Source organism: Limanda limanda, chromosome 7 (assembly GCF_963576545.1).
Source record: "Limanda limanda chromosome 7, fLimLim1.1, whole genome shotgun sequence".
In the NCBI taxonomy this organism is placed as follows: Eukaryota; Metazoa; Chordata; class Actinopteri; order Pleuronectiformes; family Pleuronectidae; genus Limanda; species Limanda limanda.
Window position 1 is genome coordinate 20,638,202 of NC_083642.1, and position 16,154 is coordinate 20,654,355.

Below are 16,154 nucleotides of genomic sequence, written 5' to 3' on the forward strand. Positions count from 1 at the left end.
GCCACAGGCCAGGAGGTGAGTGCGGTTGTACGGCTGCAGGAGACGAACAAAGTTGGCACACTCCGTCTGCAAAACAAACATAGGCACACAGAGTAAAACCTCAAAGAAATATGAGAAATGGTTCAGTATATGTTGCAGGGCATTGTCCACTTAAATACACAATTATTTTGATCTCAGTACCCTGACTGCCACAGTGAATTTGTCCCTGCACTATTTGGGGAAAGAATTGCTTTAAGTTCCTGATTTGGATATGCGGCGGATAATAAACCATGACTTACTTTCCATGCATCATAAAGAAAAAATAAAACAATAAAAGTGGCAACCATGAAAGCAGATAACCTCTGTCACACACACACACACACACACACACACACACACACACACACACACACACACACACACACACACACACACACACTTAACTCTTAAACTCTTGAACTCTTAAATGAAATAACACAGTGCAACAGTGTCCAAATGCAGACAAGTTGGTTTTCTGGGTATTGAAGTGAACCAAAATCTTCTTGTTTTTTTACATGGTTTATTGATCCCATATGTTTGCAATGAGGGACACGAAAGGGGCTTTATTAGAAGAAATGCGATAGCCTCGGTGTCCCACGAAGGAATTGTATCTCTAATTTTTGGATTTCTGCCAAAGTGACGTGCTGATGTTGTGGAGCAATTTTCATCACATTCGGGTCAGACGAGCTTTGACAAGATGTTCTGTGGAGCATCACAAACGCCTCTGTGCCAGTGCAGAAATGTGGTGGATAATTTGGGGGTTTAAAACTGAGATTTGTGGAAATGACAAACACATGATAAAGACACCAATGATGAAAATGGCTTTAACTTCTGTGGTGCAGAAGGAACGTTAAATGGAAAGCAGGGCAGCTCAGGAAGAAAGATAGAAACTGTCACTGCTTCAAAAGACACCCTGACACATTATATTTGTTACTCAAATACAACTGAACCAGTAAAAAAACTTTTCAACACACAGTGGAGCGAGAACAAATGAAGCAGTGGCTGAGGAAACATGAATCAGGAATGCTCTGCACTACACTGAGGTCCAGAGGAAGCAGAGGGCACGTCTACTTCCTGCTTCTTGACTGTCCCAGGACAAGCAAACAAAACAGGTGTCAGCAGAGAAGGAAAGGATCGGGCTGGGTGTCATTCTCTCAAGTTAACAAGGTCAAACTAATATCGGCACAATACGCGTCTGGTGTTTCTCTTTGTATTCGTGTGCAAATGCAGATAAATGAATTAAAACCAGACAAAAAAAGCAGCAAAACCCTTTTTGCTGCAGGTCTCATTTTTCGCATATGCATTTTTGCTGTCCACTAGCCTGTTCTTAATTTCTCCACATAAATGCGTCTTTTTGTGTTTTACAAGTACATGCCTTGTGTGTGACCGAGTCTACTAAGTCTGTCATCTTGTGTTAGTGTGTGGCCTGCGTCCCTCTCAAAGACGCAGGCGGGCGCTCAAACATTGTTGATGGTTTTCTCGGAGGGGTTGCAGACCTGATGTAAACCATGTCACCACGCTACGAGGAATAGTTTACATCATCATACAACCCTTCCCCGACGGCTCGTCTCTCTACCCAAACAAAACCAGACCAGTCATAAACTAAACAGAAAACCGTTTGAATTCAGAATGTGTTTAATAAATCTAAATTAAAGACTAATTATTCAATGTTAATAAAGATGAAGAATCTGGAGTTGAAAGTGAGAGATTTATATTGAGGTATGGGAACTATCATCAAGCAACTTTGGCAGCTTTATTTCTGGCTGGTTTTTAGCCCCTAATTATTTAGCACAATTAATATAGGCTGACTTTACTCGTGCCAAACCGCTGGAGAATTTATGTCCAGGCTACTGGAACCATCACGCGGCTTGAGGCCACAGTCTCTATGTTCTTTGAGGAGATATACGATGTCTACCAAGTGGACTGAGAGTGAGCAGAAATCCGTCTCTCCTGTATTTCCATTCCTCCACTCAGGGAGTCGTCTTGGAGATTTGTGTGTGGCCGAGCAGAGCAAAGGGTGGAATGAAATGTTGAATAAAGAAAATGCCTCTCTGTTCCTCCACCCTGGGATTTTGGGTTTTACACGTCTGTGTGGTCTTGTCAGAGATTAAGTGGCATTGAAGGGAGTTAAACAGAAGATGAAGTGGTTTGAGGGTTTCGTCTCACTGAGAGATTTAAGTGAAAGGTTTTAAACATCCAGCCAGAAATGAAACTGGAGATTTAATCATTGCTTAAATAGTCACATTCAGAGCTATTTTGTGAATAAAATCAACAATGTTAACTTATTAACCTTTTCATTTTTTAGAGAAGGTTGGCTGACCACATACGCTTTCCCAACAATACTCTGCTGTCCATTCATACAGATCTGACTTAGAAGCTGCCCAGTGAAACCACAGCTTTGTGTCTTGGAGGTTTAAAAGGTGTATATATCATTTTCAACAAAAACTGATTGTTACATTTGGTCTCAGAGGCATTTCTCATTAACATAATCAAACAAAATACATTGCCAAGGCCTCTCTTGGCCATTATGATGTGCAGTAGTCTTATATCTCATTATTTAGACTGCACAATGTGAAACACAAAGCAGGACGTCACTGTGCTTCCAAGAAAGACGAAAATCACTTCCCAAATGTCCAACAACGGTCTAACCACTATACTGCTTCTTACCAGTGTATTAATGAAACCTTTATTTTACATCTGACCACATGACAACTCAACATGCACATGTTTATGTTTTTCAGAAGGAGAATGAGAAAGTTCGGCCAAAACAGCAGAGAAGGTGACTCCAGAGAGCAGGACTGGAGACAAATATCTTCCTCAGAACATAAAGAAACACGGTTTATGTCAAAATGTGGTCTTTATTTTGAGAAACATGAGCAGTAACGGCACCACAGGCTACAAATCATTTAATTATGGTTTGATTTGTTTGTGCTAAGTACAGCCTTGCATCGCCATTTGGCTCTGACACATGTTAAATAAGCTGCATGTAGATGAAGACAAGAGATTTGCCCTAAGGTCAAGGAAAATGTTTCTCAGACTGTTTTGTCTCCAAGTCGGTCCAGGGTGGACAAGTCTGACCTTTCAACCTCTTGCACATTGCTGATTCTTTGGGGAAATTTAAAGGGGAACATCTTACAGTTACCACAAAAAGGGCTGCATCCTTTGGAGGTTGCATTTGAAGACCAGTTGTGTCACAGTGGCACAACTTAACTGTCCCATTTCGAAGGTTCCTTCAAATTTGGCTGATAAATGGGTTCTGTTCTTTCATTCCCGAGAAATTAATACGCCAATGGGAGGATCCTTCACAGCCAAACCTATCCCAGGGTTCATTGTGTTAAGGCGGCGACATGCCGTTTTTCAAAGAGGTAATGGCAACGGCAAGTGCATAGAAATATATGTTGTGTCTACCATCAGCTCTGCTGCTATGGGCAACAGCAATAAGGGTGAAACTAGCTGCTGACGCTGATGGAAACCCTGTAGACTCCTTGGTCTTTGTAGCCCATGAAGACTCCTTTTTTGGGTTGAGTAGAATTGATGTTCCAAAGAAGATGGCCACTAAAATAGGAAACTATTTGTTAGTTTATTAGCTGCTATTAATTGGTAAACCTAAATTAACCCAATTTTTACTTCCAAGGTGTGTGTACTTTTTTTCATCAATATGAAAAATGTAGTCGTCATAGAGTTAACGTTTAGCTAACAGCAATGAAAGCTTCAGCGGCCTGACCCGGGCAGGGAGCGGCAAGTTTGGACAAGGAGAGTTGTTTCCAGTATAAACAACCAATGTTCAGGAGAGAAGTCAGAGTCTGTTATATTAACAGGAAATGAGGAAATACACACACAAATATGCACATGTACAAGACGCAACAGTCAACAGGACCTCAAACACAATCACAGACTCACACAAACACTAAGGAGGCAGTTCAAAGCATAACAGCTGGATGAACTCGTCTGTCTAATCCTTTGGTCTCAGCAGCTGTTTAATCCTCAAAGAAACCAGTTTGCTATGTTCCCCTGAAAACATTCAATCATGGCAAAAAAAGTAGTCTACTGACTACAACATGTAACCAATCAAAAATTAATTTCAGTACGGAAAACCTCAGTCACCTAACTTGGCTTCCTGGCAGGCGTACGAGCTGTGACCAACATGAACCAGCATCTTGGCAGCAGAAAGAGCAGAAGACTGGTAGAGGCAGATGAAGCTCGGTCTCTTGCCTCTGCAGCATCTTTTTCTTATTAATATTTAAACAAAAACCATTCAAGAGCTATTAAGGGTTATTGCTATATCATCCAAAATCTTGAGCCCACATGTTACTGTTAGTTCTGTATTATATCAGTGTAAACAGTAGAGTATATTTTCAGATTTAAGATATTTACTTTCAGTTTGAAACATAAACACGATTATCAATGCAGTCATTCCAGAGAATATGATTTTTGTGAAATGGCAAATGACGTTTTCTAGCCCTTCTTTAATCCCAATAATAAAGCAATTTTTCAAGGAACTATATTTAAGTAGCACTATTAAGCTGGAAAAACTCTGTGGAACTCAATAATTGTTCATCTGACACAACCTGACTGCAGGTTGCATTCGGCTCCTCTGGACAACCTGAAATGAGAGAAAGTAGGCATAGGGATACTGACACGCAGGTAAGTGGAAGAGATGGGCATTTTGGTTTTGGATAATTTAGAGAAAGAATTGGAAGTAAGGAAGCAACGGTTGAGGCAAGTATATAATCTATTGATGGCTGTAGCTGATTACTGTGATGTAAGTTCCCCTTTCTCTTCTTTTTTTCTTACTTGCTGAGGAATTGCTTCCAGCCATGAACAACATTTCCTACTTGCATGCGTTTTGCCATTTTGAGAAGAGTCAGTGAAAAAAGTTGCTGATCGTGGGGGAATCGACTCATGAAGAACCTGAAGACAGACAAATTCCTGACACGTTATAAATTCTTCAGACTAGTTAGTTTTGCAGTGATTTGTTTCAAATATACAGTATTGCATATCCAACAAGTAGAAATACTAGAGTATTTCCTTATCTACCTATTAGACTTGAGAGGGAATTAAGGTTAAGCAGCTAAAACTACTTAAAGGATAAGGAACATTGCTGATGAAGTTATCCAAAATAAAAGCATAGTATCAATCCTGTCATGAAAGGACACAGACCTGAGCTAACAACATTGATTGTTTGAGTTCACGTAGAGAATCAGCCACATACTCTAAATGTTTTACTTGCTCTATCTGATCCCTGCTCTGTTTTCAAATGATTTTCTGTCAGCTCACCATGCGCAGCGATACAGTTTCAGAGGAAGTATCTATATGATCAGATAATAAGTCCGATTACATGTAGAGGATGAAGCAGAAAAATGTGCAAACAGGCTGAGCAAGACAGAACACGCTTGGCTGAAATTGTTGAGTGACTCCCCTCTGCCTGTTATTTATTTTCCTGAGCTGTAATTAATGATGGTGGAGGTCATGAGGTTGTGACTCTAGGAGGATAGCTATCAGTAAAAACATGTTTAAGGTGGTCGCCAGTTGTCAGCAGAGGGAGTGGAGACAGACACTTTCATGAAGGAGATAACAAGGACTCAGCTACAGGACAAGCGTGGTGTTATCATTTCCCTAAATTAAATAATTCAACAGAGACTTTCAGACTTTCTTTTTATCCTTTAGTTGCCAGGAACTCTTTGTTTCTACACTATCTCGCTTACATCGTTCCTATAACGCTAAATGGACAGGCTCCCTGTGGTGTCGTCCATCCTGAGAGACACACTGACCAACTGAAAGGACATGGCTGTTGTCTGAGTGATGACACACACACACACACACACACACACACACACACACACACACACACACACACACACACACACAGTCCAAAATAACAATGTGAGGACCTTTTACCTTTTAACCTCTCCCACTTTTTGTCAAACTCAGTTATGTTTAACAGACACACACAGAAAACACATGAGATACAACATGTGAGTGTGTGTTTAGTGTATGTGACTTGTGTTTTGTAGATGCCACAATATATAACAGTAATTCATCTAACTTGACACTAAGAAAAACAATGAGCCAGAACTAAAATACTTGAAGGAATTCACACAGTTGTGTAGTTTGACAAAAAAAGTCAAACGTCTCTATCTGTTATCCACACGCTTACTCTCTCGCTTGCTTTCACTCTCTCTCTATTACACACAGACAGAGACACACACACACACAAACACACACACACACACACACACACACACACACACACACACACACACACGCACACACACACACACACACACACACACACACACACACACACACACACACACACAGACACACACAGACACACAAACACAGACACACATACACACTAGGAATTCTTTATGCATAAGTTAGGTAGAGTTACACACAGTGCGTTTTAAGGTCGGTGTGATAATGCACTTGTCTTCTTTTCTCCATGGACAGTAGCATGTGCACACACACACACACACACAGACACACAAAACAAACCTAGTGCCATGTGAGGCCTGTGAGTAGTGTGCCGAGGAAACACCTAATAAAACTGATATTAGACACCCAAGACACACCTGCCACTTCAAACAGAGAACATATACCCTCATCCACACACACACACACACACACACACACACACACACACACACACACACACACACACACACACATTCTAACTTGTTCCAGATGGAGGTGGCGGTAGGACTTCTTTCCATGAGCAGAAGATTTAAGATTCTCATAACAGTGTGTCTTCATTTTACGTGTGTGTGTCTGTGTGTGTGTGTTTCTGTTTGTGTGTGTGTGTGTGTTCGAAGTTCTAATTAGTGCCAGTTCCTGAGCGTCACTAAAGCCACTGAGACCTCCTTCACCAACTGAGACCAAATTTAATGACGTCTCGAAACATCAAAATAGAGACATCAGTACCGTCTTTTCCACTTCCTTCCTGTCTTCCTTCATTTACTCCTTCCTTCTGTGTCATGTCTTTAGCAGCTTGTTTTCTAGGTTTGTGATCAGAATCTAAATAGTCTTGCAAGTATTGGGTCATAAACCAAAGTACTGGAAAAATGTAATTTATGACTTGATGGCACTCAACAAAATGTCACAATTAGTTCATGATTAAAAGTTATAATTAATCCTGAAGGGAAAATTAACATGTGTACAGACTTAAATGGCAATCCTCTCTCACTGACCATCCAACTACTATTCACACCCCCCTCCCAAAAAACGAATTCCTGCTTAAAACCTGCCAACCCTTATTAGTCCTGTCTTCCATGTTTATAATGCTTTTAAAAACATCATCATCTCCATCCTGTCCTTTTATCATCTCCTCTCTCCTTCATCATCTTGAAGGAGCTTCTTTGAGGCCTCAAGGCGAACAAACAGAGAGCTAAGTCAGCTTGAGAGGCGGTAAACAACTCAAGGTGCTGACACATTTATGGACACTGGTTGCATTTTTATTACAGAATGCATTTTCCAAAGCTGAAACATTATTGACAAAACTCCCTTTGTGGTTTTCTTTCAAACGTTCCTCTCATTTTCTTTCAAGCTATTTTTTAAACCTTAGAATAACGGCATTAAAATCATTTTGATGGCTTTATTAACTTTGGTGCACTGTAGAGGAAAATTTGCAACATGCTTCACAGTAAAACTTAAACGCCAACAACGGCAAGAACCAAAGTTGGTATGGAAATGGTGCCATCATTTGTGGGAACACACCTGATTTCAAACAAAGGTTTTCACTTCAGTACATGAAAATAATAACAACAGTTGCATTCATCGTTATATGCTATGTTTTTATCAGCCAGGTTTTTTTTAATGTATCACATGACTTAACAATAAAAATAAAATCTCTTATTCCCCTGTATCTCTGTATTATTTTTTGCACTGCACTGAAAATGCAGACTAGAAAACCGGAGCCTTTTTTTCCCCGCAATCAATTGACAAATGTATCTAGCATGTAGTCGATTACCATTTGTCCTGTGTCACTGTTTGGTAGCAAGCTCCAAACAAACTGTGATTTCACTTTATAGTACCTTACATAAGAATGATACTCATTATAATACTGATTTGATTCTGTAAAATCAAGGGCATGTTAACACTTGCCTCAATTACAGCTAAATGTCTTCTATCATTTACTGACTACAGCATATATGTGATATTTTATTACTGTAACCTATGATTGCACATGATAAGAATGAGTTGGAATTCTCCCTGAATAATGATAATAGAAATTATATGGTAATGTAATAGCAGATTGCCTTTACATTGCGATTTTCATAAAACAAAGTTTACTTATACAAATATTTAATGTAACTTACTAAATCTTTCCTTCCCAGTTCCCACCAAAGGTTACAGGAAGATGCATATTGTTTAAGCTGCATTTTCAACCTGCCAAAAGTGCACCTGTAGGAGGAGCCTAATTGTGGCCAAATGCAATTCTTCCATTGTGTTACTTTAAATCTCGCCCCTCGTTCCCTCTGTATTTAGATTGTTTGTTAAGAGATAGAGTCCCTCCTCTCTTTACGCAACCACAGAGCCAAGGTTAACAATGAAAACTCTCCTCTGAAAGCATCGTTCTGGCCTCACACATGGCAACTTTCACATTTCATTATGACTATTAAATTATGTTGAGTGCCGTTGTACACTTCAGAGACTAATTTTATTAGACTGCTGAGTCATATAATTTGCTGTACATTTTTCATTTATGTTGGGCGGCAGGCGGCTTTAGGGTAGGAAACTGAAGAGTAAGCAAAACACAACATGTCACTTAACTGATTAAGAGCGCCATATAGGGTGAAATGCTGAAAGCACATTTTGTATTTCCCGTCATATGTACCATGCACTCTGGGGCCGCTGTTAAGAAAAGTAATGAAAATGCATAGATAGCTTTTATCCCATAAAAATGTAGCACTGTAAAGACCTAAGCAGAATTTGAGCGAGTCAGTAGGAGCAGAGTACAGGAGATGCTGACGTGGCCTCAGGATTTGGTTGGTGAGAAGCCAAAGTCTCTGAGAGCAGAGGGACCAACTTGACAAGCAAGAGTTTGGAGGACACACGTGCCATGGAGAGAGTTACTTCACTGTTCTGTAGCTGGAGGCCCCTGGCTGCTCAACAGCATTGGTAAATCCTGTCACTTAATTCATGTAGAAAGTGGAGTTTGTTGGGTTCAGTTTGGGCCAGAATTGAAGTTACTGGAAACAGGAATGAGAATCCTAATGTTTTGAAATTATCGCATTATGAACATAAGGAGGATCTTAAGATATTCTTCTCTCTCTCTTTATATATACATATATGTTAAAAAAGGGTTAGATAATGGTGCATCACAAACCAGAGTATATAACTAAGATTATTGAGAAGCTAAGTACCACCTCACGCCTCTCATGTGACCTCAAAAGCTGAAACTGAAGAGTGGCGTTGAGCGCCACTTGGTCTAATGTTAATAAACGAAAGCAAAAGGTTAAATGAGTCTGGATGAGAAAATGGTCACAAAGACACGGGGCAGCTGTGGCTGAGGGGTACAGCGGTCGTCCTCCCACCTGAAGGTCGGCAGTTCGATCCCCAGAGTTCCCCATCTGCATGCCGAAGTGTCCTTGAGCAAGAGGCTGAACCCCGAATTGCCCCTCAGAGAACAAAAAAGTGCTGCTAATAGATGAACTTTATGACTGAGTGAATGTAAAACTGTACTGAAAACCGCGTTGAGTGGTCATCAAGACTATAAAAGTCCTGTATAAATACAAAACCATCATCACAGCTTATTTTGTTTTAATATCTGTCAACAAGAGCATGAAAGCTGAATGTAGTCTCTCTTCTGCAGCTTTGGGGTTGTCAGCACTGTCAATATAAACTTTTCTAGTCTCTCTGCCCCCCCATTGGCTGTTGTAGTTCAGCACAAGAGGTACTGACTTTATCATCCCAATATCAGATCCTAATTATCAAACATGTTTGAGAATTATCGGGGCAGCCTGGTTGATATTATGGTCAGTTCAGGAGGTTTAAGAGCGGCTCTACGACCCTTCACAGTACCAGATACTTTGGGCCAAACTTAGAAGAAACAAGGTTCAAAAGCAGATTTCTCGGGATTAAATTGGACTGAAATCCTTGTAGTTATAAATTTTAAAATATAGTTGCACTCAGCTTTCTGAAGAAAAAATTTCCGAAAAAGAAAAAAAAACTTTGGTCAAATGAATCATCTATTACTCCTGAAAGCAAATATTTGTTATATTTTAATTGTATAGAAATGAACTGGAAGTTGCTTACCTGCTCCTTCCCTGTTTCAATACACTCCTTTCTGTTGCCAGGTAACGGGGGCCAGTGGATCTATGAAGGAGGACAAAAAAAGAGAAAGACAGAAGAACAGAAAAAGAAAAAGAAAGAGATGATTAATGACCTCATAACTTGAAGACAAGCGCCTTTATTCAGCCATATTGCAAAATGTAATTGCCACACAGGCTGTGCGTGACTGTTTATGCAATCCAAACATAATAATCAGCCGCTATGTCATTAAACTTGAATTATTTTCTCTGCAAATCCAACTTTATTGTAATTAGAAGCAAATTGAGCAGAACGGATCCCCTACACATGCTGAAGAAATGGTTTTGGAACGAGGAGCCTAAGACTTGGAGTGAACTTTTGGCTTGTCAAACTGAACCCCTGATTGAGACATGACTAACACATTCATCATTACAGTTCTAAAACCAGAAGCACAAGCCAATGGATATAGGTCGGTTCTCCCAAATTACCAAAAAAGATAGGAGGGGTTTGTTCAAGGAGATAATTTAGGTTTTACGTGTTCAGCTTGTGAGATCATCTGCCTCCAAGATTTCTGCCTCCACTTCAATACATTAGAGGTAAAAAGGATTTATTTTGTGATTCTCACAACTTTAAATTAATAGATTAAAGGGATGCTTCACCCAAAAATGAAAATTCACTCATTATCGACTCGCCACTTCAACGATGGAGGGGTGGGTGAACTGATATCTGAAATCGCATATGTTAATTATTAAAATGAAAACTTATTTACAGTTAATAATAACTGATGATTATTCTCAGTTGACACATTATTTGGCCAACAATGTGCATTGTTTGCTTTTTATTCTATAAAAGAATTCATACAGAAAATCGGCTTTGTCTGTTTTGTGTCTGGAAATGAAATAAGACCATTTGCTCTAAACAAATTGGAATCCTGTGCAAAATGTATTTTAAGTGTCCCCATCTGAGGCCTACTAAAAAGAAGAACAAGATATAAATAAATAAAACAATTTTGTCAAGTTCTCACAGGATGAATCCAAGATTTGAAGATTAGGAAAGTTCCAAGGTCTTTCTCTCGCTCTCTTGACAAATCCGATTTGGATCTGAGGTGAAGGTCAGATAATCATGAAATAAAAAGTTGGATCGGAAACAATGGGGCTAGTTTTCACACTGTTCTCTGCAAATGAAAAATGAAATCCAACTGCCCCTGAAGAGGAAAGTCTGACTCTGCCTCAGTGTCGGAGCTTCAATGAAGTGTGTAACGCTGCAGTTTCATGCCGACTACCAGAGGCAGTCTCTCGGAGACAATAAGTCTTTGTCTGGTCCAGTAGGAAACATGGCTTTGTTTTGACCAACCTGGAGAATAGAAACCAGAGAGCAGCACTAATGTTCTTCACTTACTTTCCATGTCTGTGTTCAGTGCGTATAGGGAGCATGTGTGTGAGTCCGTGGCCTATACAGTAGCTATTGGGTTGTTTAACAGTGTGAATTGGAACGAATTGGTATGAATGAATGTCCGTTTCTGAGTCGTTGGCTTCGAACCGAATCAGATTCTCTTCTTTGACTCATCACATCTTCAATTTGATATCAGCAGAAAAACTGTCTAATATATATTTCATCTTGTCAATCAAAAAAAGACTTCACAGGCGGATATTGGATTCACTGTAAATCACAATGACTGAAAAATATTGAAAACTGAAATCTCCCATCTAAATCTTAAGTGATGTACGAAGAAAGTGTGTGACACCAGAGAATCAGGAACCGTTTTAAACATTATTAAACTCGGATATATTGTAAAAGCAGTAAACTCAGTAACTCAACCCCGTCAGAACCTCGACATGTATGTTCAGTATTGTGTGTAATGCACAATACAGTATGTGATCAAAACAACAACAATCAAAGTTTCATGCTTGGAACACACAACACAGCCGGCCCTCAAGCTTATGAACCATAATACCTATCAATACAATGCTAAAGAGAAGTATATGGGGAAAAAAAGATACACCAGATTAAAAAGCTGCCTCAGGCCCCCCTCGTACCAACATGATTTGATTGGCCGATGCTTTCATTATGACAACTGGGACACAACTGAATCCCATGAAATCTCCCTATTCAAAGTGAATGAGCATCATATCCATTGAAGCCTCCAATGTATGTGTGTGAGTCCTGTGTGATGCATTCAGGAATATTTTGAGATTTAAACAAAGGAAATGTATCCATATATCGACAGAGTTCCATTCTTCAAGCTTTTTTCTGCCTCTGTGTTATTTACTACTGGAGGGATTATGCTTTCAACTCGTCCGGCCTTCTGTCAATTAATTCCATTTTGTGATATCTTGGGAAAGATGAACAGGTTAGATTTTAGTGGGTAAAGGTCAAAGGTTAAGTTAACTGACACGAAAGTCTGATAGAACTTAAAGATTAAGTGATTTATACCCAAATGGTCAAAAGTTAACTTCACTGTGACATCATAATGTTCTGCAAATACACTTTTCTGGCCATAATTCAGCGCCATAACTCAGGAACAAAGGGGGAGATTGTGACCATATTTCCTGCAACTTAACTGTTTGGCGGAGACGTACAATAGTGGGGAAGTCATTCAAGTATTTTTCTGTGAAAGGAATGGAAATGTGCAGAGAATAAAGAAAAGACCCTCTAGATTCTAAAACTGTGAATTTCTTTAATGTGAGTTTGAATTTGTTGCGTCAGACTGGAAAGTACTTTAAAATCACAGCTAATGCTCCTCCTCCTCAGTGTAACTTGGACTTGAAACCTTATGTTCAATTATATGATTTTAAACACAGAGATACTATGGCTCTCCCTATTTCAAAATTTAGAAAATTAAATCCACTTCAACCAAAAGTTTTTATGAGAAATACTCTAATTTGCAACAAAGGAGTGGATCAATTTTCTCATCTGTCTCTTGAAAAGAAAGGGAATAAGCATATTTTGATGAATTTTCTAATCAATACTAAGAGTAAGCATGACTGCAAATTAAAAGTAAACATTGCATTTAAAAAATATATCAGTGTTAGTTAAAGCTCTCAGCATGAAATAAAGCTCCATTCGTTGTTTTTGATAGACAACTCCACCATCAAATCATTTAAGACCTGACCTGATTTTTTTCCAGGGAAAAAAATACACAAGAAAAAAAAAGCTGGCTTGCAACAGTTGGAATTCATGAGAAACAATTATTGGTTTCATGCCACTGAATGAGAGTCGGTGTTGAGCTTGGCCTGAAGTGGTTGAGATCTCTTGGTGAGTTCCTTTGTGATGATGCCGGACTGATATGGACGTGTGCCCACTGAAAGGCCCGGCTCACACTCACAGTCCGGCCTCGAGCAGCCTGATAACACGCCTGACTTATACTCATGAAATCAGACCCTGGCTACAACCTGGCTGACAACGGTCTCAATCACATCCATCATCCAAGATTCCTGCTCGACACACATTGTGGCTGACCTCCACCAGCCCTCCATGTGTTATGTTCCCTCCTCTGTTTAGCTGTTTTTGCTGACACGTCATGGCTGTGACTGGGCCTCTTCAAAGGCCTCTTTAATTTTTAATCCAACCTGAAAATTATTAACATTTGTTATTTCTTTGATCACTTAACTTAATAGTTTTTGTTTCAAATCCAAAGACGTCATGGACCACAGGTTGTCCGTTAACTTTACTCTCTGTTTGGTTGTAGCTTTCGACCGACATAACACCATGACACAATGCTTGAGCTGGAAGATATCAAAATCTTTGTACATGTGCCAGCTGCTAAACATCCGAAGAGAGATCAAAAGTCTGGCAGTTTACTTTTTAGTTCACAATGTACCTGAGGAATGAGAGGAAACAACTGCTGAAAATCTGATGAACCACACTTAGTTTTCACAATATGGGTACATTCCTTTTATCAAGGTTGCCATTGACCTTGTGGCCATAAATGTCACGAAAACTTTCTCTGTCAACATTTGCTTGTATGATTTATGTGCAGTGAACTTTTACAGTAACTCTTACAAACAATAAGAGGGCTGGACTGTATATACTATAGTGCTACTATATATACTGTGGCTACATCATGTTGCTACACACTGATGTAAGTACATCCTTTTCCATCTTGGTCAACTCAGCCGTAGTTTATACATGAAATATCTCAGTGTTGCTGAGCCAAAACAAAATGTAGCAGAAAGATGAGTTTATTTTTTACTGAATCTGGATCTCAGCTAAAAATCCATCCAGCCACTCTCTACACCGTTTACACCGAGGGTTGCAGGAGAGTTTGAGCTTATCCTGAGGCTGGAAAGACCCTGGACAAGTTGCGAGTCCATCACAAGGCCAATATAAAGAGAACAATCACCATCCATGCTCAAATTAACACCTACGGGTAATTTAGAGTTAGCAGATCATCATTGTAAGAAGCTGGAGAACTTGGAGAAAACCTACACAAGCACAAGGAGAATACCCAACTCCACACAAAAAGATCAGGACTGACCAGTAGGTTAGAACACAAGACCTTCTTACTCTGAGGCAACAGTGCAAACTAGTGCATCCCAACTTCGCCCAACTGCCAGATTTAAATAAGCGATTGAATCATTGTAATAACCTTTGACCAAATCAATCCTAAAACTTACTCAGAAAGCTTTGAATCTCAACGCAACTTGATTTATCATCACCATATAATTATTTTTACAAAGTTGTCCGTTGAGGCCGAGGGGATTACTCCAACTTCACTAAGTAGGGCCAGCCACCATCTCCAAAATCATACATACACATACGTAACCGAACATTGAGAAAAACAAACCAGTCATTTCAAAATGCTGAAAGACATGACAAAGTATTTGACACTTGCCAAACATATTTCCAAAAACCAAAAAGAAAACATGGAACATTTTATAAACAGCAATCTAATATTGTATACCAAATACCTCAAATTAATGTTTTAGTTAGGGAAAGTTGGCTATTTATTCCATAATTTGAAACATTTACTTGGGCTAAATCAGAATTTGTTTTACTGGTTTTCTGGGTGGTTTCATTAAGTGAAATGTTTCCCCTCTCAGATGTGACGCAGTCAGTACTGGATCCAGTTTAAAGCCTGGGCAGAAACACACACGATGCACTGATATAACAGCATTTGACTTATTTTCAACAAAAGCCTTGTGTTGAGAATTTGATTGTACTCTCCTTTCTTATTTTACTGCAGTGCTGGTCAGATTTATAGTGGAAAAAAAGGATGGAAAACATGTTTTTGATGCCAAAGTGAAATTGAAAGCTGTGGTGGGCAGTGTTTGAGCTGGAAAACTACTCAGCTACCAAAACACATTCTTCTCGGTGGTTTCATTCTTGCTATGAAATTTCAAAAATATACATATTTTGTATCAAATGCACAAAAAGTGATGAATAAAAAATGTCATAATCTGCTTGGCAGTGATTTACTTAAATGTCTTCAATATAAGTGAGAAAAATTGATAGCATGAGAAAAATTGACAGCTTTTGTGCTAAGCCTAGCTTAGCACAAAAGCACCTAGCCTTGTCTAAAGCTCAAAGCTACACCTAGCTAAAGCTCATAATAATATCTCAGTATCATTAAATCTGTAAATAATCTCTTTCCGTAAACAGAAACGTAAATGCCTCTAGTTCTGTTATAAATTAACATGGTGTAACTTAAAACACATAAAGAAAGTGTTGTATGTTAAGTGCTTGTTTCATTCGTCAAGAATCCAGAGGTTGTGATTTTATATAATGTTGCAGGGATCACAACTTTTCACTGGAGCTGCTCGTCATAGCAACACCGACAGTGATCCCTTATGTCAAAAATCGTTTGAAATCATTCAATTATTTTTCTTCTCCTTCTGTTAGCAATGGTTTATGGTGCGTTTGGCACATGTGTGTACTCTTGTAAA

General features: G+C 39.2%; 1 protein-coding gene across 1 annotated transcript in view; it reads right to left on the bottom strand.

The window, feature by feature from the left end:
- Window positions 1–16,154, bottom strand: part of sema3bl (sema domain, immunoglobulin domain (Ig), short basic domain, secreted, (semaphorin) 3bl) — a 66,221-nt gene that overhangs the window by 28,903 nt on the left and 21,164 nt on the right. The window contains exons 3-4 of the mRNA XM_061075276.1: window positions 10,276–10,335; window positions 1–66 (exon numbers count right to left, since the gene is read on the bottom strand). The exon at window positions 1–66 is cut by the window's left edge and continues 54 nt beyond it. Coding sequence (XP_060931259.1) covers window positions 1–66; window positions 10,276–10,335 — 126 coding nt within the window. The remainder of the gene's footprint in view (window positions 67–10,275; window positions 10,336–16,154) is intronic.